The 26,285-nt window shown below is 41.4% G+C and overlaps 1 protein-coding gene and 1 long non-coding RNA gene across 3 annotated transcripts in view; one reads left to right on the top strand and one right to left on the bottom strand.

Moving 5' to 3' along the window:
* TDRD7 (tudor domain containing 7) overlaps window positions 1-26,285 on the top strand; it is an 81,313-nt gene that overhangs the window by 34,474 nt on the left and 20,554 nt on the right. For both annotated transcript variants that reach the window (XM_050762070.1, XM_050762071.1), the window contains 5 exons: window positions 11,206-11,792; window positions 15,610-15,796; window positions 21,941-22,052; window positions 23,707-23,909; window positions 24,903-25,037. In XM_050762070.1, the coding sequence (XP_050618027.1) occupies window positions 11,206-11,792; window positions 15,610-15,796; window positions 21,941-22,052; window positions 23,707-23,909; window positions 24,903-25,037 (1,224 nt within the window). The remainder of the gene's footprint in view (window positions 1-11,205; window positions 11,793-15,609; window positions 15,797-21,940; window positions 22,053-23,706; window positions 23,910-24,902; window positions 25,038-26,285) is intronic.
* Window positions 19,264-19,677, bottom strand: LOC126938119 (uncharacterized). Its single transcript, XR_007719951.1, has 3 exons — window positions 19,581-19,677; window positions 19,395-19,518; window positions 19,264-19,332 (listed from the first exon to the last, which is right to left on the bottom strand). It is a non-coding gene; the product is annotated as an uncharacterized LOC126938119 (long non-coding RNA).

Here is a 26,285-nt window from a genome sequence, read left to right as displayed (position 1 = left end):
ACTAAGGAAATAATAAAAGTCATGTTTCAAGTAGATGTTGGCTTGCCTTGGTCATTTGTGAAGACCATAAGATGGCTGTTCTGTCCTGGGAGATGACGCAGGAGATGAACTTGTAAGTCTTGTCAGATGCACCAGAGCCCAGTAAATAATGGACACCACACTGTAACTCACATTATAGCAGTTCTTTATCTTTAGCAAGGTTCTTGTGGGATAGATATAGTAGTAGGTCACTTTCCTAAACCCATTTGCCAGAAAATTAAAAAGAGGTGGCACTTTTTGTAGATGACAGATGGTGATCACAGTAGAATGCCCAGGAAAAGCAAATTTCTATTCATATGAAAATTTAGAGAGTTTGAGCTGGGTGGTATTGTAAAATATATATTTGGCCTTCTCTGTTCTCTGGCATACCATTCCTAAAATCCAAAATGACTCTCCAAAGTAATGTCTTTTTTTTTTTGTTTAAACTAATGAGTGACGACTGGCAACCCCTAGTAGCTTTAGGATGGGGCCAGTCACCGGAAAGACCAAGGCATGATTAGAGGATTGAGACTTTCAGCCCCAACCAACCTCTGGGGAGGGTAGAGGGCCTAAAGATTAGGTTGATCACCAGTGGCCAATGACTTAATCAATCATGCCTGTGGAATGATGCCTCCATAAAAACCCAAAGCAGGAAGAAAGCTTCCAGATAGCAGAACATATGGAGCTTCCTGTAGGGTAGCAGAGAGGGCATGGAAGCTGCATACCCCTTCCGGCATACCTCACACTAAGCATCTCTTCATTGGTATTTTTTGTAATATCCTTTAATTTATACATATATCTGCCACACACACACAAGTGTATTTTTTTAGAGACTGATTTTGCTCTGTCCCTTAGGCTGGAGTGCAGTGGCACCATCATAACTCACTGGAGCCTGGACATCCTGGGCTCGAGCAGTCCTCCCACCCCAGCCTTCCAAAGTGCTGGGATTATAGGTGCACACTATCACATCCAGCTAATTTTTAAAATTTTTTTGTTGAGATTCTCACTATGTTACCTAGGCTAGTCTTCAACTATTAGCATCAAGTGAGTGATCCTCCTGCCCCAGGCTCCCAAAGTGCTGGGATTATAGGCATAAGCTGCTGCACCCAGCCATATCCTTTATAGTAAACCAGTAAACATGTTTCCCTGATTTCTGTGAGCCACTGTAGCAAATTAAAACTAAAGAGAGGCTCTTGGGAACCACAGCTTGATCCAGTTGGTTAGAAGTTCCAGAGCCCCAGGCTTGTAACTGGTGTCTGAAGAGGAGACAGTCTTGTGGGACTGAGCCCTCAACCTGTGGGATCTGACGCTGTCTCCGGGTAGATAGTGTCAGAATTGAATTGGTGGAATTCAGCTGATATCCAATGCAGAGTTGATTGCTTGATTGGAGTGGGGGGACCCCCACTCATTTGGTCACACAAGTCTTTTGTGTTGATGATTGTTGTTGAATGAGAAAATAGGAAAACATGTTTGTGTTTTCCATACTCATAACTGAAAAAGAATTATATTTGCTTTAAATTATATATATTTTTTAACTTTAAAAGGAGTTTCATGAATTGTTGCCTTTGAATTGAGAAACCCCTCAGCTGGCCTGGCATGGTGGCTCATGCTTGTAATCCCAACTACTTAGAAGGCTGAGGCAGGAGGATTGCTTGAGCCCAGGAGGTGGAGGTTGCAGTGAGTCGCATTGCGCCACTGCACTCTAGCCTGGGCAACAGAACAAGACCCAGCCTTAAAAAAAAAGAGAGAAAAAGAAACCAAACCCCAAAGATTGGAATGAAGTATGTGGACCAGGCATATCTTCCATATCACTAAATTTATCTGTGAATATTTGCCTAAAGGGTTGAAGAATATCTGAATCAACTCCAGGTAGAGTCAGGTTCGGTTCCCTGTTAGGCCTATGTTTAATCTTAGTAAGTGTTTATTTGAATGTATGGAAGCCAAATCATTGGAGAACAAGTGGAATGTAGGCACATAAGCAACCATTTTGAGATAAAAGAAGAAGCTATTAAAGACTGGAAAGTGCTTACAATTCAAGGAACTAGTCATTAGAGTGGGTTATGGTTATCTGATTTAAACAATAAAAATGACAAAACTGCTGAGGGAAAAAATCTGTCTTCTAATTCAGAGGATTATTTGGCTATGGTTTGTACTTTGGGTAAATTCAGGCTTATTGGTCAAAAATTCACTTTATAGGCTGACTGGCAAAGTTTGACTTAAATGCTGCAGACACAGCCCTGGAAGCTTAGTATCTCCAGATGATCTTTAAGTATTCTTCTGGAATAAAAGCCAGAAAAATGGGAATTCTGCTCTTGCCCTGGACTAAAGTGGACATAATGTCCCTAACTTCAGTTAAGACAGCAATTCCTATTTGGAACAACTTGTGCTGGTCATGTCAGAGCTCATTGTTAGAGGTTTGATAGGTATGTTATTAGGTAATTGGCACTAATCACATCTAAGGCACAGATAGAGTGGCAGTTTTGGGACTGGGAGAGGGGAGACTAAGCATTGAAGTATCCCAGATTCTCAATACACTCCTTGGAAAGAAAAAGATAATAAAGCCGAAGAACCCTCTTTTGGGTTAGAAGAAGCTATGTGGACAGTGAGGGGATGGGACTTAGGAAGTTATTTTAGATAAGATGGTTTATCGTCCACTGAAATTAGTTTCTACCACCCGCTTCAGAGAAAGTATTGAGATTGATATGTGAAAACTGAAGAAAAGTTTTAAGGTGGGCTCTACAGGCTCCTCTGGGTTTGGCAGCAGAGAACCACCACATCTAAATCTAAAATTAGACAAGTGCTGCATAGCAACATTTTGGTCAATGATGGACTGTATGTATACACGATGGTGGTCCCATAAGATTATAATGGAGCTGGGGGCGGGGGCGGGGGGCAAGATAGCTAACTAGAAGCAGCGGCTTTTGGAGGCTCCCATCAAAAAACCATAATAAGTGTGTGAATCCTTCATTGGCAGCCAGGGTATCCAGGTTCTCTCATCAAAGTAGACTAGAAGGCTGGCGTGACTCACAGAGAGAAGCAAGAACAGTATGGTATGGCAGCCCATCTGAGAGCCACACGGGGAAGGGGAACCCTCTCCCCCCAGCCAAGGGAGGGAGTGAGTGAGTGTGCTACCCAGCCGGGGGAAAATGTGCTTTTTCCATAGAACTGTGCAACCTACAGATCGGAAGATCCACCCGTGAACTCACGCCACTGGGGCCTACCGTCCCAACGCCGGATCACGTAGATTCTTACAGCCTCTCAGCTGGAATCTGCTTAAGCCCACCAAACTCCTGAGGGGAGGGGCGACCAGCACTGACTGCAGCTGCCTGCTGTCTAAGCTGCTGGAGCTCCTTGAGGGAGGGGCAACAGCCAGCACTGGGAGGGGCAACAGCCAACACTGGGACTCGAAACTGCCTAACATGCTAAGCTCCCTGGGTGGGGGAAGGACGGCACCCATTTCTATAGCTCCAGGCTGCAATTTTTCCCCTGCTGGAGCCAGGAAGGCTGGATGGCTTGGTCCCAAGACTTGTCCCCACAGCCCAACACAGTGGCTGGGGCAGTCTTCGGTCAGAGTTCCTCTTCAGGCCTAAACTGACCCATGCTTCCTTATTGGGTGGGGCTTCCCTGCAGGATCTCCAGTAACTCCAGCCAGAGGCAGACAGGATTCAGATCTTCCTGGGCCTGAGCCCCTAGTGGGAGGGGTGGCCACAGTCTCTGCAGACCAGCAGACTTAGCCTCTCCTCCTGGTAGTTCTGAGGAATCCAGGCAGCCAAGACAAATGAGTTTCCCCCCAGCAAAGCACACCCTCTCCACCAAGGGACAAGGGCTTCGTTGAACGGGTCCTGTTCCCTGTGCCACCCAACTGGATGAGACCCTCCAACAGGGGTTGTCAGACACCCTATACAGGAGCAATCCTACTGGCATCAGGTTGGTGCCCTTGAGGTCAGAGGTCCCTGAAGAAGGAGCAGGCACCCATCTTCACTGTTCTCCAGCCTCCTCGAGTGACATCTCCAGGCACGGGAGCAAATCAGATGAATAGTACCTGAAGTGAAGCCCCAGCAAACTGCAGCAGCCCTACAGAAGAGGGACCTGAAAGAAAACCAAACAAGCAGAAAGTGACAGCAACTGCATCAACAACAAAAAAGGCCCCCACAAAAACCCCATCCAAGGGTCAGCAACCTCGAAGACCAAAACTAGACAAACTCACCAAGATAAGAATCAATGAAAAAATGCTGAAAACCCAAAAGGCTAAAGTGCCTCTTCTCCTCCAAATGATCACAGCATCTCTCCATCAGGGGCGCAAAACTGGGTGGAGGGTCAGATGGACAAATTGGCAGAAGTAGGCTTTAGATGATGGGTAATAAAAAACTATGCTGAGCTAAAGGAGCATGTTCTAACCCAACACAAAGAAGCTAAGAACCTTGATAAAAGGTTAGAGGTTCAACCCAGAATTTCATATCCAGCCAAACTAAGCTCCATAAGCGAAGGAGAAATAAAATCCTTTCCAGACAAGCAAATGCTGAGGGATTTCGTTACCACCAGGGCAGGACCTGCAAGAGCTCCTGAAAGAAGCACTAAATATGGAGAGGAAAAACTGATACCAGCCACTGCAAAAATATACCAAAATATAGAGACCAATGACACTATGAAGAAACTCCTCAACTAATGTGCAAAATAACCAAATAGCATCATGATGACAGGCTCAGATTCACACATAACAATACTAATCTTAAATGTAAATGGGCTGAATGCATCAAAAGACACAGACTGGGAAATTGGATACGCAGTCAAGACCCATCAGTGTGCATATTCTGGAGACCCATCTTACGTGCAGAGACACACACAGGCTCAAAATAAAGGGATGGAAGAAAATTTATCAAGCAAATGGAGAGCAAAAAAATATAAAAGCAGGAGTTGCAATCCTAGTCTCTGACAAAACAGACTTTAAACCAACAGAGATTTAAAAAAGACAAAGAAGGGCATTACATAGTGGTAAAGGGAACAATTCAACAAGAAGAGCTAACTATTCTAAATATATATGCACTCAATACCAGAGCCCGCAGGTTCATGAAACAAGTTCTTAGAGACCTACAGAGACTTAGACTCCCACACAATAATAGTGGAAGACTGTTAACACCCCGCTGTCAATATTAGACCAACGAGACAGAAAATTAACAATGATATTCAGGACTTGAACTCAGCTCTGGATCAAATGGACCTAATAGACATTTACAGAACTCTCTACCCCAAATCAACAGAATATACATTCTTTGCAGCACCACATGGCACTTATTCTGAAATTGACCACATGATTGGAAGTAAAATGCTGTTCGGCAAATGCAAAAGAACTGAAATTATAAAAAACAGTCTCGGCCGGGCGTCGTGGCTCACCCCTGTAATCCCAGCACTTTGGAAGGCCAAGGTGGGTGGATCACGAGGTCAGGAGATCGAGATCATCCTGACTAACACGGTGAAACCCTGTGTCTACTAAAAATACAGAAAATTAGCTGGGTGTGGTGGCAGGCACCTGTAGTCCTGGCTACTCAGGAGGCTGAGGCGGGAGAAATGGTATGCACCGGGGAGGCAGAGCTTGCAATGAGCCGAGATCGTGCCACTGCACTCCAGCCTGGGGGACAGAGGGAGACTCCCTCACAAAAAAAGAGAGAACACCGTGCAGTTAGATTAGAACTCAGGATTAAGAAACTCTCTCAAAACTGTTTTATGGAAATTTCATGGAAATTGAACAACCTGCTCCTGAATGACTCCTGGGTAAATAATGAAATTAAGACAGAAATCAAGAAGTTCTTTAAAACCACTGAGAACAAAGAGACAATGTACCAGAATCTCTGAGACACAGCTAATGCAGTGTTAAGAGGGAAATGTATAGTCTGCATGCCCACATCAGAAAACTTTGATCTCAAATTGACACCCTAACATCACAAAAGAGCTAGACGGGCAAGGGCAAACTAATCCAAAAGCTAGCAAAAGTCAAGAAATAACTAAGATCAGAGAAGAAGTGAAGGAGGTGGAGACACGAAAAACCCTTCAAAATATCAACGAATCCAGGAGCTGGTTTTTGTTTTTGTTTTGTTTTTAAAGATTAACAAAATAGATAGACTGCTAGATAGACTAATAAGAGAGAGAAGAATCAAATAGACACAATAAAAAACGATAAAGGGGATATCACCACTGACCCCACAGAAATACAGACTACCATCAGAGAATAGTATAAACACCGCTACACAAATAAACTAGAAAATCTAGAAGAAATGAATAAATTCCTGGCTGCATACACGCTACCAAGACTAAACCAGGAAGAAGTCGAATCCCCTAATAGACCAATATCGAGCTCTGAAATTGAGGTAGTAATTAATAGCCTACCAACCAAAAAAACCTGGGTCCAAATGGATTCACAGCTGAATTCTACCAGAAATACAAAGAGGAACTGATATACTTCTTTCTGAAACTATTCCAAACAATTGAAAAGGAGGGATTTTGCCCTAACTCGTTTTATGAAGCAAGTGTCATCCTGGTACCAAAACTGAGAAGAGATGCAACAACAACAAAAAAACTTCAGGCCAATATCCCTGATGAACATCAATGCAAAAATCCTCAAGAAAATACTGGCAAACTGAATCCAGCAGCACGTCAAAAAACTTATCCACCACTATCAAGTCAGCTTCATCCCTGGGTTGCAAGCCTGGTTCAACATATGCAAATCAGTAAATGTAATCCATCACATAAACGGAACCAAAGACAAAAACCACATGATTATCTCAATAGATGCCGAAAAGGCCTTTGATAAAATTCAGTATCCCTCCATGTTAAAAACTCTGAATAAACTATGTATTGATGGAATGTATTTCAAAATAATAAGAACTATTCATGACAAATCACAGCCAGTATCATATTGAATGTACAAAAGCTGGAGGCATTCCCTTTGAAAACTGGTACAAGATGAGGATGCCCTCTCTCACCACTCCTTTTCAACATAGTATTGGAAGTTCTGGCCAGGGCAATCAGGCAAAAGAAAGAAAGAAAGAGTATTCAAATAGGAAGAGAGGGAGCTGAGTTGTCTCTCTTTGCAGACGACATGATTTTATATTTAGAAAACCCCATTATCTTAGCCCAAAAGCTTCTTGAACTGATAAGCAACTTCAGCAAAGTCTTAGGGTACAAAAATCAGCCTGCAAAAATTACAGGCATTCCTTTACACCAACAATAGATAAGCAGCGAGCCAAATCATGAATGAACTCCCATTCACAACCGCTACAAAGAGAATAAAATACCTAGGAATACATCTAACAAGGGACATGAAGGACCTCTTCAAAGAGAACTACAAACCACTGCTCAAGGAAATAAGAGAGGACACAAACAAATGGAAAAACATTCCATCCTCATGGAGAGGAAGAATCAATATCATGAAAATGGCCATACTACCCAAAGTGATTTATAGATTCAGTGCTATTCTCATCAAACTACCATTGGCATTCTTCACAGAATTAGAAAAAACTATTTTAAATTTCATATGGAAACAAAGAAGACCCCATAGAGCCAAGACGTTCCTAAGCAAAAAGAACAAAGCTGGAGGCATTGCACGATCTGACTTCAGACTATACTAGAAGGCTATAGTAACCAAAACAACATGGTACTGGTACCAAAACAGACATATAGACCAATGGAGCAAAACAGAGACCTCAGAAATAACACCACACATCTACAGCCATCTGATCTTCAACAAACCTGACAAAAGCAATGGGGAAGGGATCTCCTATTCAGTAAATGATGCTGGGGAAACTGGCTAGCCATATTCAGAAAACTGAAACTGGACCCCTTCCTTACACATTATACAAAAAATAACTCAGAATGAATTAAAGACTTAAATGTAAAACCCCAAACCTTAAAAACCCTAGAAGAAAACCTATGCAACACCATTCAGGACGTAGGCCTGGGCAAAAACTTCATGACAAAAACACCAAAAGCAATTGCAACAAAAGCCAAAATTCATAAATGGTGTTAAACTAAAGAGCTTCTGTACAGCAAAAGAAGCTATCATCAGAGTGAACAGGAAGCCTACAGAGTGAGAGAAAATTTTTGCAAACTACCCATCTGACAAAGGTCTAATAATTATCTAAAATTTACAAGGAACTTAAACAGACGTTCAAGAAAAAATACAACCCCATCAAAAAGTGGGCAAAAGATATGAACAGACACTTCTCAAAAGAAGACATTTACACAGCCAACAAACATGAAAAAAGCTCAACATCACTGATCATCAGAGAAATGCTAATCAAAACCAACCATAATGAGACACCATCTCATGCCAGTCAGAATGGCAATTATTAAAAAGTCAAGAAACAATGCTAGTGAGACTGTGGAGAAATAGGACACTTTTACACTGTTGATAGGAATGAAAGTTAGTTCAACCATTATGGAAGACATTATGGCAGCGATTCCTCAAGGATCTAGAATCAGAAATACATTTGACCTAGCAATTCCATTACTGGGTATATACCCAAAGGAATATAAATCATTCTACTATAAAGACACACACACACACACACACACACACACACACATACACACATACACACACATATATATATTTTGAGACAGAATCTCGCACTGTCACCTGGGCTGGCATGCAATGGCATGATCTCTGCTCACTGCAACCTCCGCCTCCCGGGCTCAAGTGATTCTCTTGCATCAGCCTCCCAAGTAGTTGGGATTACAGGCACCTGCCACCACACCCAGCTAATATTTTGCATTTTTAGTGGAGACAGGGTTTCACTATGTTGGTCAGGCTGGTCTCGAACTCCTGACCTCATGATCTGCCCGCCTTGGCCTCCCAAAGTGCTGGGATTACAGGCGTGAGCCACCGCGCCCGGCCACAAAGTATGTTTATTGCAGTGCTCTTTACAATAGCAAAGACATGGAACCAACCGAAATGCCCGTCAGTGATAGACTGGATAAAGAAAATGGTGCATACACACTATGGAATACTGTGCAGCAATAGAAAGGAATGAGATCATGTCCTTTGTGGGGACATGGATGAAACTGGAAGCCATCATCCTCAGCAAACTCACACGGGAACAGAAAACCAAACACCACATGTTCTCACTCCTAAGTGGGAGTTGAACATTGAGAACACATGGATACAGAGAGGGGAACGACACATACCAGGGCCTGTTAGGGGGTAGTGGTTGAGGGGAGGGAAGTTAGAGGGCAGGTTGATAGGTGTAGCAAACCACTATGGCAAATGTATACCTGTGTAACAAACCTGCACGTTCTGCACATTTATCCCATTTTTTTTAGAAGGAAAAAAAGATTATAATGCACCTGTATCATGGAGTAGACTATACCATTTAGGTTTGTATAAGTACACGCTATGATGTTTGCACAACAAACGGACGACACGTTTCTGAGAATGTATTCCCATCATTAAGTGATGCATGACTGACTACACTAATTGGGGTTCTATATGACAAGTTAATCACTCACTTATAATGCTGTTTTCTTTTTCCATTGACTCCAAAAGTGCGTTTCAAACCTCTGGATACCTAATCTGTATTCTTGTATCTTATTGAGTGTCATAAAGCGCAGCGAAGATTGGCATTTTAAGATTTCAGATTATGTGCATAATGGGTCTCTAGAGAAGTAGACTAACCATCAAGAGAAAGATGAGGAATGCTCCAACTATTTGTGTCCCTATGGCTTAAAATAAGGGACATAAACTGTGCCAATCATATAACATGCCGTTTAGAGGGATCACAGAGTGCCAGCAGGAGACCATCACAGATTACAGGAGGTGCCATAAGACCTCTACTTTCAGTGATGCTTTAGGCTTTCCAGGTGTAGAAGTTTTCCTCAGTCCTCGAAATTTAAGCATACATTGGCAAAGGAATGAAGAGGAGAGTGAAGTAAAAAGTCGGTGTTCTTTACTAATAAGCTCCCTAACCAGCATACTTTAATATTCTGTTCTTCTAGGTGGACCATGGTTCCTGTAAACTTGTAATTATTACCCTAAGGATTTAAATTGCAGCCAAGGAGTAGGTAAAATAGGATCTGACAAAATAGAAACATTTTGGAAGGCAGGGAATTTTAACTTCAGTCTAATGGTCTCGTACAGGGTTCAAGAAACTGCTTTTGTAAAGGTCCATGGTAAATGTGTAGGCTCTGCAGGCCAAGAGCTGCAACTGACAGATGCAGTCCATCACAGTTATTCAACTGTGCCACTGTAGAGCAAAAGCAGCCAGAGAGAATATGTAAATAAAGGAGCATGACTATGTTCCAATAAAACTTTATGTATATTGACTTTCATATAATTTTTACAAGTTATGAAATAATTCTTTGAATTTTTTTCAAGCATTTGAAAATATAAAAATCATTCTTTAGCTCATGAGCCATGAACTGCATTGGGCCATGCTCTAATAGTAGAGCTGACCCCTGCTCTAGTAGTAGAAAGGCTTAAAACTCAGGGATAAAAATGATGCCATACATCGGTTTCTCTTCTCTTTCTTCTCTTACATAAAAATATGTCATCAAGCTGTGCCTCTCAGGAATGGCATGCAAACAAAAATTCAAGATTGGATGATATACGAGTGCCAGGTATTTTTAATATTTGCTCGTTAGGGTGACAACACTTGCAGCTCAACTTTCTGCTGTGGTGGTTTTAAAACTGTACTTTATCTCTGGAGCATCTTTTTCTAAATAATGGAAAGACAAGGGTTTTCTCAGGCTATTGCAGGAAGAAGAGAGATGGCACTCCTATTTTGTCTAAATATTTTCTAGTTTTCTTCCCAGTGGTTTATTCCTGACAGTTTTAATACATTTTCACAACTTATTTTCAGTCAGTTTTGTAAGCTATTGTTTTGGATTTGGCAGAGACAACTAAATGAGAGTACGCGTTGCAGGGCCGAGCACTCGTGATTTTCTAGGGCAGCTGGAGTCTCGATGCCACACAAGTGAATTTAATACTATTTTATTTTCCTGTTTATTTCTGAAATGTGGCTCGTGTTATTTGCAGGTGAAGATAATGCATTAAATTCCTAGCAATTGAAAAGAGTAAAATGTACGCTTGATTAATTTGAAAACAGCACAACTCTCAAATTTAAAATACATTAATGTGCTTGTGGGTTGTTTATAGTCACTGAAATATCTGTCATTTGCTTTATTTAAAAATTTCAGGTGGAGAAACCTTGCAGTGGTGGCCAAGATTTACTTCTTTATCCAGCTAAGAGAAAGCAGCTTTTGAGAAGTGAACTGGACACTGAGAAAGTACCTCCATCCCCACTACCTGCTCCCAAACAACCACCACCATTGAAAGGGTGTCCAACAGTTGTGGCAGGAGACTTTAAAGAAAAAGTGGCAGAGCTGCTGGTGAAATACACAAGTGGCCTTTGGGCCAGTGCACTCCCAAAAGCATTTGAGGAAATGTACAAAGTGAAATTCCCTGAGGATGCCTTAAAAAATCTTTCCTCACTTTCTGATGTATGCACCATAGACTACATTTCTGGAAATCCTCAGAAGGCCATTCTCTATGCTAAACTTCCATTGCCTGCTGACAAAATCCAAACGGATGCAGGGCAAGCACGTGGTGATCATGATATCAAGGCTATGGTTGAACAAGAGTATTTGCAGATAGAAGAAAATATTGCTGAAAGCGCTAATACCTTTATGGAGGACATAACAGTTCCTCCTTTAATGATTCCAACTGAAGCATCACCATCTGTGTTGGTGGTTGAACTGAGCAACACAAATGAAGTGGTTATCAGGCAAGTTTCATTTTCTAATTCTTTAGGATTCTGATATACTGTTGTCACTTGACTATTCTTCACATGGATGCTGAGGGTTAAAGGAAAAATAATATATTCTTAGTTCTGTAGTTATAGTGAGGCTTAATAATGTATTAATATTTGTTAAATGTTCAAAATATACAACCATCCTAAGATTACTAATAACTTTAAAAATTGGAATGATAATATGAACTTGAAAAAAGATTTATGTCAAAAACTTGATGGTAACTATATTATGTCAAAAGCAATACCTAGTTCGCAGAAAAAGCAAGTGCCCCACACGCTACATAATACTATTTAATCTCGGACTATGTAGTATTTCCTAAAAGTAAAAATAGCTCAGAGCTGCTTTCCTTGTATAATACATCAGATTAGACCTTGGACCCAAAGGGGATCTGTTGTTTGAGTCTTTCAGTATCGTTGTCTGAGAGGAGGCATCATTGCCTAAGTAGCTGACAATAACTAGAATAACAAAAAACAGTCCAGCTCCAGGCACCTGTCTTGGATTTTTGGAGAAAATGCAGAATACATGGAAAATATAGAAAGACTATAATTTGTAGTCTCCATTTGGGAAAAATAATGGGAATCTATGTAGCTGAACCCCTGGAGGCACCAGTCCAGGGTGTGGCCATGTCTGGGCAGATCAGAAAAATGCTGAAGCAAACAGAATCTGGGCTCCTTCAACCAAGTGATCCTTTGGTTTGGGCTGTCACTCCTCCAGAGACCCTAACTGAAATGGAAAGGCCCAAAGAAGAACCACAAAAAATAATCAGAATCTTTCAATGAAAGAAGAGCTCAAAAATTTAAAGCTCTTCCATTTGAACAAATGAAATCTGAGGAGATAATAAAGTGAACCTAGTATCTTCAGATGCTCAAACTAGAAGAACCTCCAGAAAGTTTAGAGAGGATAAAGCTTTTATTCTAAGATGTGTGGCCTGAAGATATAAATAGGTTGCTAAGGGTTAGAGGTCCCAATATGTTTCACTATTGTATTGAAGGAAAGGACAGATATTGAAGGCCACATTGCCACCTTTCACCATTTAACTCTACTATAAAGAAACTTCCATGGCAGGATCTTTTGGTATCTGTTAACCAGTAATTGTTGGTGCCATAGTCAGAGACCAAGCACCGGGCCGGACCAATCACATGGTTTCTGTTGTTCACACCAAGGTTTGTCAGGAGTCTGGATCAATTCTAAGACTTTAGTAGAAAGGTTCTAATCTGTTCCAGGATGATTGTATCCAGGGTCTTCAGATTATTTAAATACCTTTTCCCAGTAGGAATTTAAATCCTGGTGTCAGCATTTTATGTGTTCAGCAGAGTGGCTGGCAACCAGCAAGCAAGATGGGTAATGTCTGCCATTAGGCTGACCCTAGGTTATTGGTTTCTGCCCTCCCCACAAGACTTTGCAAACCTCCACCAGACTGAACCCTGTTCTGTACCCTCATCTTCACCCAGGCAGGCAGTAGGCACTGGAAGCTGAATCTCTGGCTCATTAGCGCCTGGAGGGTACTATGGCAGAACGCTCATCTCAAATATGGGAATCCCTTGTCTCAAAAATTAACTTTGTAAAACTTCATATTTAGGGCATCCCTAAACTGACCTATCCATCATTCTTTTCCCCCCTCGCTCAGGTAATTTGAGGATAATATATGACCTCATTCTCGTCATTACTCACTCTCATACACCTGTAATGTCAGTCCTGTACTCTGCCTCATCCAACACCCTCCCTCTTCCCTCTATCTGTGCAACCCTCCTTCTCTCCTGGCTGCTTAAGAGAAGAGAAGCTGCCTGCAGATCCCAAGCCATTTCTCGTCACCATCCTCCCCTCTGGCAGGAGCCTGTGTTTGGCAGACCACCACATCAGGGCTGCAGCCCAGGCCTCTGCCAGTTGAGCACCCAGGGCTACGTAGCAGAGCTAGGGGGAGGCCCAGTGAGACTCTAGGTCCCAGCAAATGGGCACTTGGGTGCAGTTGCAGACCTTCTGGAGGACTTCAGAGCCAAGAGTGCAACTGCATTCCAGGCAATGCGTTAGTATTTGCAAAGCTGAATACATTTAAATGATAGTAGCTGGCTCAGTGGCACATACACATCCTCCCAACTACTCAGCAGACTGAGGTGGGAGGATTGCTTGAGCCCAGGAGTCCAGCCTAGGTAGCGTAGCAGTGAAACCCTGTCTCAAAAAAATAAATGAATAAATTTAAACTATAAGAGTATGGTAAAGCTTCTGCAGTTATTTCTGAAGCCAATAATATGCACATAATATTTCATTTTAGAATAGCCATTGCACATGGTTTCCATTTTGTGTAGGACTTTCTGAGGTGTTCCCCCCCTCCGCCCCTTGTAATGAATAGCTTGACTGTGGCATCTTCTGCCCTGGTGATAATTACCAAGAATACATAGAATTAGTCCTAAAGGAACCATTTCTTAGAGCTCTACAGGCCCACTTGGAGCCTGGGTAAAACCTGGAACAATACAAAGAACAAGATTCTTGTGGCATCTCCCCCGTCTCCTGGGCCAAGTGATGCTGGTGCTGTTAAGGGTATAGCCTTCCAGCTAAAAAGGCCTTGATCCTATGACTAGAACAGCTTCTGTTACATGACCCAAACTTGATATGCCAGGTTTTACACCCTAGAAAGAGACCCTGGATGATCATCTCTGAGGACTAAAGCGCAAGAAAACAGTAGCCTGTTTTGATAACATGAACTGGAACAAGGTGACCACAGTTGTCAACAGTAGAAAATTGTAGAAGGAAATAAGGACATAATCCTGAAAAATAAATGTTTCTCAACAAGCATACAATTTTAGAGACATTTGACTAGAATATGGTACCTCTTTTAAGGGTATCAGAAGTCAACATTTTGTTGTAATGTGTTCAAATTCTTTAATAAGTTTGGAGGGGGTGTCACATTGTTGTGTTTAGTGTACGTAAAGCTTTGTTTTTTCTCTAGTAAAATTTCATTGCAGTTTCAAAGCTTGACCCAGCCCTTGTCAGGGCAAAACTGTGTTCTAGATTCTCTTTTTAGTAATCTGTAAAGATTTCCAGCAGCCTTAGTCAAGATCCAGTGTCGACCCTCGCTTCTCTGGCCTCCAGGCCTCCCTTGGTGTCTCCATTTTCCATGTCTCCTCCTCTCTCCCCTTCCTGACTCTTCTCTCAGCTTTGTCCTTCCTGAGGACACTATCACTGCTTCCTGTTATGCCCTCTCGTTGTCTGGATTGCTCCATGTTTTTTTTTTGTTGTTGTGGGATATGTTGGACCAAACGTTTGCTGTGTTGTTTGGTGTGTGTTTTGTGCAATCTCCATTATCCCTTATCTGAGAGGGTGAGAGGGAGTCTCACTCTGTCGTCCAGGCTGGAGTGTAGTGGTGTGATCTTGGCTCGCTGCAACCTGCAACCTCCACCTCCCGGGTTCAAGCAAATCTCCTGCCTCAGCCTCCCAAGTAGCTGGGACTACAGGCACCCGCCTCCACACCAGCTAATTTTTGTATTTTTAGTAGAGATGGGATTTCACCATATTGGCCAGGCTGGTCTCAAACTCCTGACCTTGTAATCCACCCGCTTCGGCCTCCCAAAGTGCTGGGATTACAGGTGTGAGCCACTGTGCCCAGCCGCCTTATCTTCTTTTTCAAGAGATAAGTATTTCACTGAATACACGTTCTCCTCCCTGTTGATATAAGCAAGTCTGAGGCTGGAACCAAAGACGGCAACAGAGAAAACAGAAGGACATAAACAAATTCCTATTGCTTTTCTTCTTCTAGGTTACTTCATTTGCGTTCTCTTCTTTTAACTGATTCAGGTATGTGGGCAAAGACTATTCTGCTGCTCAGGAATTAATGGAAGATGAGATGAAGGAATATTACAGTAAGAATCCTAAGGTCATACCAGTCCAGGCCGTGAATGTTGGGCAGTTGCTGGCCGTAAATGCCGAGGAGGACGCCTGGTTACGAGCACAGGTCATCTCAACAGAAGAGAACAAAATAAAGGCAAGCACTGTTTACTTTGTCATAGCATTATGGATACAAATGCCTTATTATTTTCCAAATGTAGATATTTTTTACATTTTTCAAATTTAAATGTTGTATCCTATAACTATATGTAGTTTTCAATGGAAGTTAAAAAGATAATATCTGTAAAAGGTTATCCCTGTCAGCCTTTAAATTTGTGGTAGTCATATTATCTCAAGAGTTTTAGTTAAAAAAAATAAATTCCCCATGGGAGTATTCATAACCCATTATCCAATCAGGGAAGGGTACTTCCTATTCCCAGGGGATGTATAATGAATACTGACCAGAACTCTGTGGGCTTCTTATCAAGGCCAGTACTTTGGAGTGATGGAAGCCATACAGACCAAAGGAGACAATTCTTCTTCTCCCTCTTCTGTAGCCAAGACACAGGTCCTTCTCCACAGCTGCCCCCGGCGTAGCCTTCTCCACCCTCTTGAAAAGGCCAGTGGGCCCGTTTGCCACTCTCTTCCCAGCAGACTCTTCTGGGCTTGGCTCCATTCGTGGATATCAGCCTCTGCCCTTTGCCTCTTCATACTGTCAATGCAGAGACCAAGAAGCACAGTTTCCCTGAGGGTAGTGTCTCAGGGCCTTGGAACACCCAAATAACATGCAGAGAAATTATATATTAGCTCCATGTGCTGTGTGGTCAGTTGTACTAGTGTATTTTTAATGTGTCACTTCTTTCTATCTGGGTGGAAGCTGTATGTCTGTTTGGAATTTATCCTTTGAATCATGGGCCTGCTACTTGATAGAGAATTTGGAGGGAGAAAAAGTCTTTTCTTTCTCGAGTGTTAAGATGTCTCCCTTCCCTAAAGGGAAATGCTTTTTAAGACTTGGGTTCATTTCTGCCCTTCATGATAGGAAGGACACTGTGTAGAAGGGTGACCCTCGTTCCCCACTTCTATAGTCCCTTGTATTTATACAGAGGACTCTTAGACTGTGAGGGGAATGTATCTAAGATCTTTCGGTTTTATCTAGATTTTGCAAGCAGGGAAATATGTTTCTATTTCTACAGCCTCTGTTCCATAATACAAAACCTTATTCCGTGTGCCACTATCAGCTGCCAGCTCGTAATCCTATATGTGTCATTGAGTGCAAATGACCAGTCCCTGAACCCAGGCTTAAGTACCTCAGTTACTGGCCACTGAACTCCCCACCCCCCGCTACAAGTGGGAGTTAGGAGGTCAGAAAGGGATACTGCTGTTTCTTAGCAGGTTGCTCAATAGGAGAGGCCCTGACCCTCTCCAGAAGTAAGCTCACCCAACCACCCAGCCACCCTTTCCCATCTGCAGAGGCATTTAGGAAATTTCCTAGCTGAATCTACAGAGGCACGAATTCTAAGTAATTTGACTGACTTTAAAAATCTGAAAATTGGAAAATAGTTTGCCAGTTTCTTATGAACACTTACCATATGACCCCTAAGGCCCACAAGGTGTCTTGTACATACATGTGTGTTGTAGCATTATTATTAATAGCCCCAAACTGGACACAGCCCAAATGTTCACCACCAGGTGAATCATAAAAACAAATTATAGTTTATTCATATAGTGGAACACTGTTCAACAATACAAAGGAATTTACTACAGATATAAACAGTTTCATGGACAAACCTCACAGATTTTGTGCTGAGCAAAAGAAGCCAGGCACAAGAGAGTAATGTGTATGATTTCGTGTAAATGATGTCTAAGAGCAGGTAAGCCGGGCACGGTGGCTCAAGCCTGTAATCCCAGCGCTTTGAGAGGCCGAGACGGGCAGATCACGAGGTCAGGAGATCGAGACCATCCTGGCTAACACGGTGAAACCCCGTCTCTACTAAAAAATACAAAAAACTAGCCGGGCGAGGTGGCGGGCGCCTGTAGTCCCAGCTACTCGGGAGGCTGAGGCAGGAGAATGGCATGAACCCGGGAGGCGGAGCTTGCAGTGAGCTGAGATCCAGCCACTGCACTCCAGCCTGGGTGACAGAGCGAGACTCCGTCTCAAAAAAAAAAAAAAAAAAAAAAAAAAAAAAAAAAGGCAGGTAAAATTCATCTGCAGTGATAGAAATCAGATCAGTGGTTGCCTGGGACAGGAGGTGGAGGGGGGCTAATTGCAAAGGGCAAGAGGAAACTGTTGGAGTGGTGTAAATGGTCTATATGTTGATTATTTTGATGATTATATGGATATATACATTGGTCAAAGCCCATCAAACTGTATTGTAAACGGGTATCTTTTATTCAGTATAAATTGTACTTAGATAAAGTTTGATACCTGGAAGAAGCTAAGGACCACGATGATCACTGGGCCAATGGAGAACACAGGGCTTGGACACTAGTCCTGAGTCTGCCTGTATCTGGGTGTGTGCCTTTGGTCAAGTCCCTCCATTCCTCTGGGTCTCTAGTTGATAGGAGATAACTATCCCTAAACGTTCCTAGATAAACTATTTCCTGGCCATTTCACTCCCCTGGCCCTTAGGAAGTTCAACAAAAGCTAAGCTATTTTAAGGCACAGAGATTTCTTATGAAGAGAAGAATCATATGTAAATCCTAGTGACACATTAACAGTGTAACAATATTTCCGATAAATAATGCGGATATTCCACAAGGATATTTCCCAGTCTGAAGTCTATAGGGCAATCACTTTCTTCCCTCCCTCCCTCCTTCTACTTCAGGAATTCAAGCTCTCATGTCAGATAGAACTGAGTCTCAGCTCTGCCATTTCTAGCTGCGTGGCCTTAGGAAAGTTATTTAACTTCCCTCATTGCTTATCTGTAAATTCAGATACTCTCATCATGTTGTATCTGCCTGATACACTTTTTCACTTTTTCCTGGAGCCAAGAACAAAACATACAAGTCCTTGTTCTCAAGAAGCTTACATTCTAGTGAGAAAAGAGCGATGACAAGCATACAGTAAACACACAAAACAATTTTAGTACAATGAAGGAGATAACCAAGGCACCATGATAGAAAATAACTCTGAAGCAAGAGATAGGCAGAGTGATGTGATCTCATTTAGATGCTTCAGAAATCATTCTAGGACTGTTGTGGGGAATGGATTGTAGGGCACAGAAGAAAAGTAATACTGGTTAGGTGGCTGTTGTAATAGCCAGCTACCTTGTAACCCGGATTAGTGAAGATGGTGGTAGTGGAAGAGATTCAGGATATATTTGGAGATAGAGCTGACAGGACACTGACTTGTTGGAAGTGGATGGTAAGCAGAAGAGAAGATTGAAGATAGCTACTGGGTTTGGGGCTTGAGCAATTGGATATTGGTGCCATTTGTTGAAATTGGGACATCAGAAAAACCGTTGTGGAGAACAATTGAGAATTTCATAGGACCTGCTAGGTTTGAGAATAGCTATCAGATGTCACATGGATGAGTTTGGAGCTCAGGGAGCTGTTAGGACTGGAGATGTGTCAGGTTGGGAAGCATCAGCATATAGGTGCTGTGTGAAATCACAGGGCGAGATGAGATCACCTAGAGAGAGAATACACGTACGTATAGGTGCCGTGTGAAATCACAGGGCGAGGTGACATCACCTAGAGAGAGAATACACGTACATATAGGTGCTGTGTGAAATCACAGGGCGAGGTGACATCACCTAGAGAGAGAATACACGTACATATAGGTGCCGTGTGAAATCACAGGGCGAGGTGAGATCACCTAGAGAGAGAATACACGTACATATAGGTGCTGTGTGAAATCACAGGGCGAGGTGACATCACCTAGAGAGAGAATACACGTACATATAGGTGCTGTGTGAAATCACAGGGCAAGGTGACATCACCTAGAGAGGGAATACACGTAGAGAGGAGGAGGGGCCTGGGACCAGGTCCTGATACCTTTCAGTATTTACATGGAGGCATAAGGGGAGCAGAGAAGCCTGTAAAGATGGCCAAAGAAGAAAAACCGAGAGAGTGGTGTCACAGAAGCCAGAAAAAGAAAGCATCTCATGACGAAGGGAGTGACCAGCCTCGTCATTGCTGCTGAGAATTATGGGCTGGATGCGAAGAATGAAAAAGGTAGTTCGGTATCTTGTGCAGCAGCAAGCTCTTGGGACAGCAGTGATTGTAGCAATCCAGGCCTAAACTTTTTCCCCACATCCCCATGAAGCTGACAGAGATGATTTCTCCCTTTATTTGGAGAAACCCCAGCTACTTAGCACCAGTCTTGCTTCACTTGAATTGAACTTTGTCTGGTGGTAAGTACTGATTCCCTCCTTGCTTTCCCTGTCAGATCCTTGGTGAATAGGAGAAACAGGAGATATGGTCACCCGCTCAGGCTGGCGCCAGTTTGGCCTGACCCAGGCCCTTTTCCCAGGGCAGTCTGCTGGGTGATAGGTAGTGCTGGGAGACCTTTAGCCACTTGATGGTGCCAGAGAACCAGGAATGGACTGGGGCCTTATGCCGGGATTATGTGACTACCGACCCTGATCCCAGGACATTAGAGAGAGAGAGAGAGAGAGAGAGGCTACTGAGCCCTCACAGAGCAAAGGACACAGGGCAGGGTGTGGTGAGAGTCACACTGGACAATGCATGGACAAGTGTTTTATAAACTGCAGTTGCCATACAAACATGTATGATTAAAAACAAGAAAAGAAGCTACAAACAGTTCAGAAACACTTTGAAGTTTTGGAGCAGTTATTCTTTAATCTGTTCTTGTGCTAAGAATATGTTCTGAATTTCCCAGGAGTCATGATTTCACATGCTATGTCCTATTGTCAGACCACGTTATCTCCATTTTGGGCCTGGGAAGAACAGAATCTCGGTTGTAGGTGGCGATAGCTATTAAAGGAAATGAGAGCTGCCTGACTCCTGAGGCCTATGAGAAGCAAAAACAGGTGCTAATTTGGGATTGGAGAAATAGACTTGTGCACTTAAATGGCCAGCTGCCTGACATGCAGCCCTGCCAGCGATCTAGGCCTAAGTCAGTGTTGAGTCAGATGTGGATTCTAAGAGATGATCTTTCTGATACAAGGTAGACAGGCCCCACAGGCCCGCTTATCACATGGCCAGGACACGGAGTTAATGTGTCTTCTGCTTTTTTCCCTTAGATTCTCTGCTGGGGAGGGTTTTTGTTTCGTGTGTTTAGTACCATAATCTAGGTACTAAGAAGCTGGGCTGTGGACTTTATTTTCAGGGAGGCAGTGAAAGGAGCCCACCTGATGTTACTTGGTATTAAGGCCAAGACTTTGCCCTGGTTTTTGTTGTTGTTTTGTCTGCTTTGTTTCTTTTAATAACCATCATCTGCTTTAATTAGAGATGCATATTAGGTTTTCAACATTTTCCCTTAGATTCTTGGTTATTCTAAACCATAGCTTAATATTTCTAGATTTTTATTTTTCTCAAAAAAAGGCTTTGTGTTTATATAATCCTTTTAAACTGAAGATTCTATAAATATTCTTAAAAATAATATCCAGGCTCTTAACAATCTGTGCTAATGGTGAGGAAAAGTTGTGCAGGTTTCTGCAAACACAGACCTCTGTTCAGCAGACTTAGGGCCTTTTGCTGAGCTGAAAGAAGGCCTAACCCAGCTTCACACCCTTGAAAAAAGTAGGTACACCTGTTTTCCAGTTTAGAATTCCATGCTCTTCAGCAGTGATACCATTGTTGTCATTGATGAAGCATCTCGGTCCCTGGAAGCACTGTAGCTGAGAGCAAGCATCACAAATGCTGCTTTGGGGATTTAGAATCTGATAAATACTACAAGGATGATGCCTGCCATAGAAACAAACACTGCTGTCCAGGGAACAGGTGGAAATATGTAACTTAAAAAAGAATAAGCTGATGCAGGCATTATAATGAAAGTACCGAAGGGAAGGGGAGCAGAGTTGGCAGAACCAGGTAGATAGGCTGCTGAGAGACTGGCAACAGCAAGGTGGCGGGGCTGAGCAGTCTTGTTCTTCCCTTTGAAGGGGGAGGGTGAGGTAGAAGACTGGGGCCTGGAACCAGGAGCTCTGGTTTCCTTGGTCTCAGCTCCAGTCTTTCTCTTCTGTGGTAAGTCAGGGGCACCTCCCCAGCTTTTTCCAGGTGCCACTGTGCCACTCAGCTTGCTGATTATGGAATAAGATTGAGCCAATTAAATGTATCAAATGGATTTGTTAAAGAGAGGATAAAGAACTAAACATTGTGTTTTTTTAATCATTAGGTGTGCTATGTTGACTACGGTTTTAGTGAAAATGTTGAAAAAAACAAAGCATACAAATTAAACCCGAAGTTTTGTTCACTCTCATTTCAAGCTACAAAATGTAAGCTTGCAGGTAAGAGGAACTTTTTTAAAAGCTCTCTCCTTTTCAATAGGTTATTACCTATTTTTTTAAGGTATATTTGGATGGTTATATATTTGGATGGTTGAATCCTAAAATGGACTAAGTATCTCATGTTATAATATGTTACTTCTTGAAAGGTTTAAATTCATGTCGAATGTGTTCTTTATAAGATACCATTATAAAATGTTGTAATGTTTTTATATTTTATGTTATATATAAAAACGTATTATAATTTCTTATAAAAATGTCTATTAGCCATCTTAAAGGGATTTTTCTTGTTCTAACTGCCCTAGTAACAATTGATGGAGGCCCTGTTTCATGACATTTGATCAGTTTCAATACGTTGTTCAGCATGTTGTGAGGTGACTCTCAGCCCCTTTCCTGCTGAGATGGACTGTGGTGATGCTGTGAGGGTGTGACTGACACACCCTCATATGCCCAAGCATGAGTTTGATCACAGGTCACTTGCAGTTTCTGGCATAGTAGATGTATCATTGTTCTTTTCCTTCCTCCTAAAGGAAACAGAGGAATCCACATGTATGAGAGTGCCGTGTAGGGATAAACTTAAAGGACAGAGGACACATTGGTCATGTTCATGATAAGGAAAGGCATTGAAATATGCACCATCCAGGGGGACTTGAGCCAAATGCAGAAAATGATCATAATTATTTCATGAAAATGAGTACTCTGAAAAAATGCCTCCTCCTCAGCGGGATGAATTCTTATGTCACAGGAGCTGGGTTTGACTCTTATCTGTCTGTGAGATAAACCTGAAGAAATTTCTAAAACTTGTTAACAACTTGTAGAAGTTGGTGTTGGAAAGAATGTATCAAGAGCATAGAACAGGATTTAGGGTGTTGAAATTAAATGTTTGAGAAAAGTTCAAAGTTCTATGTCTGGAGAACAGAACAAGAAAAAGAAAAAACTCAGGAGGAGTCTGAATTTTAGCTTGTGGATTTAAAGTAGGAAAATATGGAAATAGGCATTATAGTACCATTGGGGAAAATATGAGCTAGTTTTAATTCATTTAATACATTAACTTAGAATTGTCATATATGTTATGTGGAACTACAGTTTTCTAAGAATTTAAAGAGTAGTTGGACTACAACAAAATTCACCTAATACCTGTGTTATGTTAAACACTACTTAATCTCTCTTTGATAAATCAGAAGATTCTTTGGTATCCTAAGGGTCAGTAAAAAAGAAATAATATGGTTGTCTCAATTTCCAATAAATGTTCATTTTATAAGAAAAATAATTGTATGTATGTAGGAAGTGCATTACAAGCATATGACTGGAAGACATGATTGATGGCTTCTCATAAGTATTAGGTTTTTGGTTTTAAATATGTGTTCCTGTATAAAGTGAAGACTGTTTCTCCCAAGGTGGAAATTGATTGATTATCCATTTTTCTCTGTCTTAAGATTGCCTGCCTTAGTGTATCATTCAAAAGGGCATTTACATTATATTTTTTTAAAACCTAAGAGGTAAGATAAAGATTATAAGACAAAGCTTTCATATAAAATTTAATAATTTTGCAGTAGGCTTATAATTTTAATAATGGTCAAAACAGACACAATCCATCTATTCATCTTGAAATGATTTTGCTAATTAAGTAGAAATTAAAAGATTCAATATTTTTCAGGCTTGGAAGTCCTAAGTGATGACCCTGATCTAGTGAAGGTGGTTGAGTCTTTAACTTGTGGAAAGATCTTTGCAGTGGAAATACTTGACAAAGCTGACATTCCACTTGTTGTTCTATACGATACCTCAGGAGAAGATGATATCAATATCAATGCCACCTGCTTGAAGGCTATATGTGACAAGTCACTAGAGGTTCACCTGCAGGTACCACTGTGATCACTGTTGTTACTTGTTACACATTTTGTATGAGAGAAAAATCACCAGAATATTACACATTTTAGGCTAACAATTGATAGAGACAGATTACATCTACATTGAGGGGGGAAAAAGGAGGGAGTGGGGCTGGAAGGGGAAAAAATACCAAAATGTTCAGAGTAATTGTTTCTTAGGAACTAGATTTTTTATTTTCCATTTCCTACAAAGAGCATCTATTGATTTTATATGAGATTATTTTGTAAAGATAATAAGGAAAAATAACACAAAAGAAGGGAAAATTGGGTCCATGAAGATGTTTATTATTAGCTTTAACATTTTTTTAATGTGGAGAACATAAATGCCCCAAAAGAAGGAAGCCTTTAAATAAATTATAGAATATCTACTCTGGAGAATAGGATGAGATGTTAAAAATGGTCATTTTAAAGACTTCATAGAAACAATGGGAAACTTCTGTTTTAATAAGTAGAACCACTGTGAATGTCTTTATTATGGTTTGACTAAAAATGGGTAAAATTGAATATTAATTTTGATTATGGTTTTTTAAAATTACCCAAATTCATGTGGCCTCAGGACACGGGTTAGAAAGTAGGCTGATAAAGGATTTGATTTTGTGAGAGTTTATTTTCACTTCTGTTAATGTTAAAAAACATGGTTTATGTAATTCTTTTTCTAAATAAATGATAAGAAAATAAACCAACATTAAAGATAGTCTTGGCCTTCCAGACAATGGAGTGTGGGAATGTATGCACAATGTCTATTTTGTGCTTGACATAAATATTAGACGTTTCTTTTAAAAAGAAAAGAATCTAGATTAGTTTTGTACATTTAAGCTATAAATTGCATTTCATCTTACATATACTCTAACTTAAAGATTTTAAAATGCAAAGACTTGTAATGGGATGTTTAGGTAGATACCCTTTAGGTAGGTAAGAGCTGCATTCTGCTCTCAAGCATTCACGAGGTATCCTTTGTCTGTTATAGGTTGACGCCATGTACACAAATGTCAAAGTAACTAATATTTGCTCTGATGGGACACTCTACTGCCAGGTGCCTTGTAAGGGTCTGAACAAGCTCAATGACCTTCTACATAAGATAGAGGACTACTTCCATTGCAAGGTATAGCAGAACCTCTTCTACTTCTAAAATTAGCCCTAAAATTACAAACAAGAGTAATTTACTAAATTGCATAAGTATGAACAATTTTTTAGTAGTCCGAAATGGAATCTCTAGAATAGTAGGTAAAGAGCTCTAGACTTCAGAGTTTTAAAAGAAAAACACAACACTGGTTTCCGCATTGTAAAACGAAGATAGCAATAGTGTGTACCCTATAGGATTGTCCTGAGGACACTGTGCCTGTCATGTAGTTAGTGCTCAGCAATCAGTAGATGTATTATTTATAACATGCAGTTGATGATGCCACAGTGCAGCTGCCTGTGACTGTCTGCTAGAGCCAGCTGACTCTTCTGCCTCAGGCAAGGAGAAACCTTGGAATTTAGGAGGATAATAAAACTTTCCTCCTCAATTCTGCCTTCATCTTCCTCCTCAGACATCACTCCTTGAGCTCTTTATGGATCTGAGAACCTGCCACCTGATAAATGTGGTTCTGCAGTCCAAATTGTATTAATAAGCTCCATGTCCTTTAATTATAGTATTTTTTTCTGAATCAAGCTCTGCAGAGGTTTTATTGTGCTTTAAGTTTCTAAAATGGTTTCCTTACCTCCGTTAGGACATTATGGTCATATTTCAGAATATGCTGTGGTTTCCAAATCACTGAACCCTACTGCCACTTCTGCCCTTATCCCCTCGTCCCTGGAAGTGAACCCTTCCCTCTAACCCACAAAGCACATCAGGCCCCTCAGGGCATTCATGTTCAGTTTGCATGTTAGCTATCTGGGTACTTATTTGCCTTTCTAGAGTGTATGCTTCTTGAGGGCATAGACTGTACCTTACCAATTTTCTGTATCCCTTACAGTACCTAATCTAGTGTCTTATGTAGATTAGGTACGCCAGAATATGCACTGAATCAGTTTAAACCCGCGTTCAAAGTACAGTTTGGAACTGAGACATTCCTATAGCTTTATCTTGTTCTGTGTTACAGAGGTTTAATTTTAAGTCTATCTTTGAAAAATCTGAAACCCCCAGCTTGGCTGACTCCAGTGACTCATTTGTATGGATGTTGTCCTTATAACCTATGGTGGTGAAAAGGACTCGATATTTCCTACTGCACTCGTAACCTAAGTGAGACATTGCCTTTGGGGAGAGTAGAAACACACACCCTGAACAGAAAGAGACCATGGGCAGGTACCCCCAACTTCAAACTACAGCGGAAGAGGAGACTTCATCTTTACAGCTGTGATTTGTTGG

This window comes from Macaca thibetana, chromosome 15 (genome assembly GCF_024542745.1).
Source record: "Macaca thibetana thibetana isolate TM-01 chromosome 15, ASM2454274v1, whole genome shotgun sequence".
NCBI lineage: Eukaryota > Metazoa > Chordata > Mammalia > Primates > Cercopithecidae > Macaca > Macaca thibetana.
Note: the sequence above shows the minus strand (reverse complement) of the source record. Positions and strands in the feature narration are given on the sequence as shown.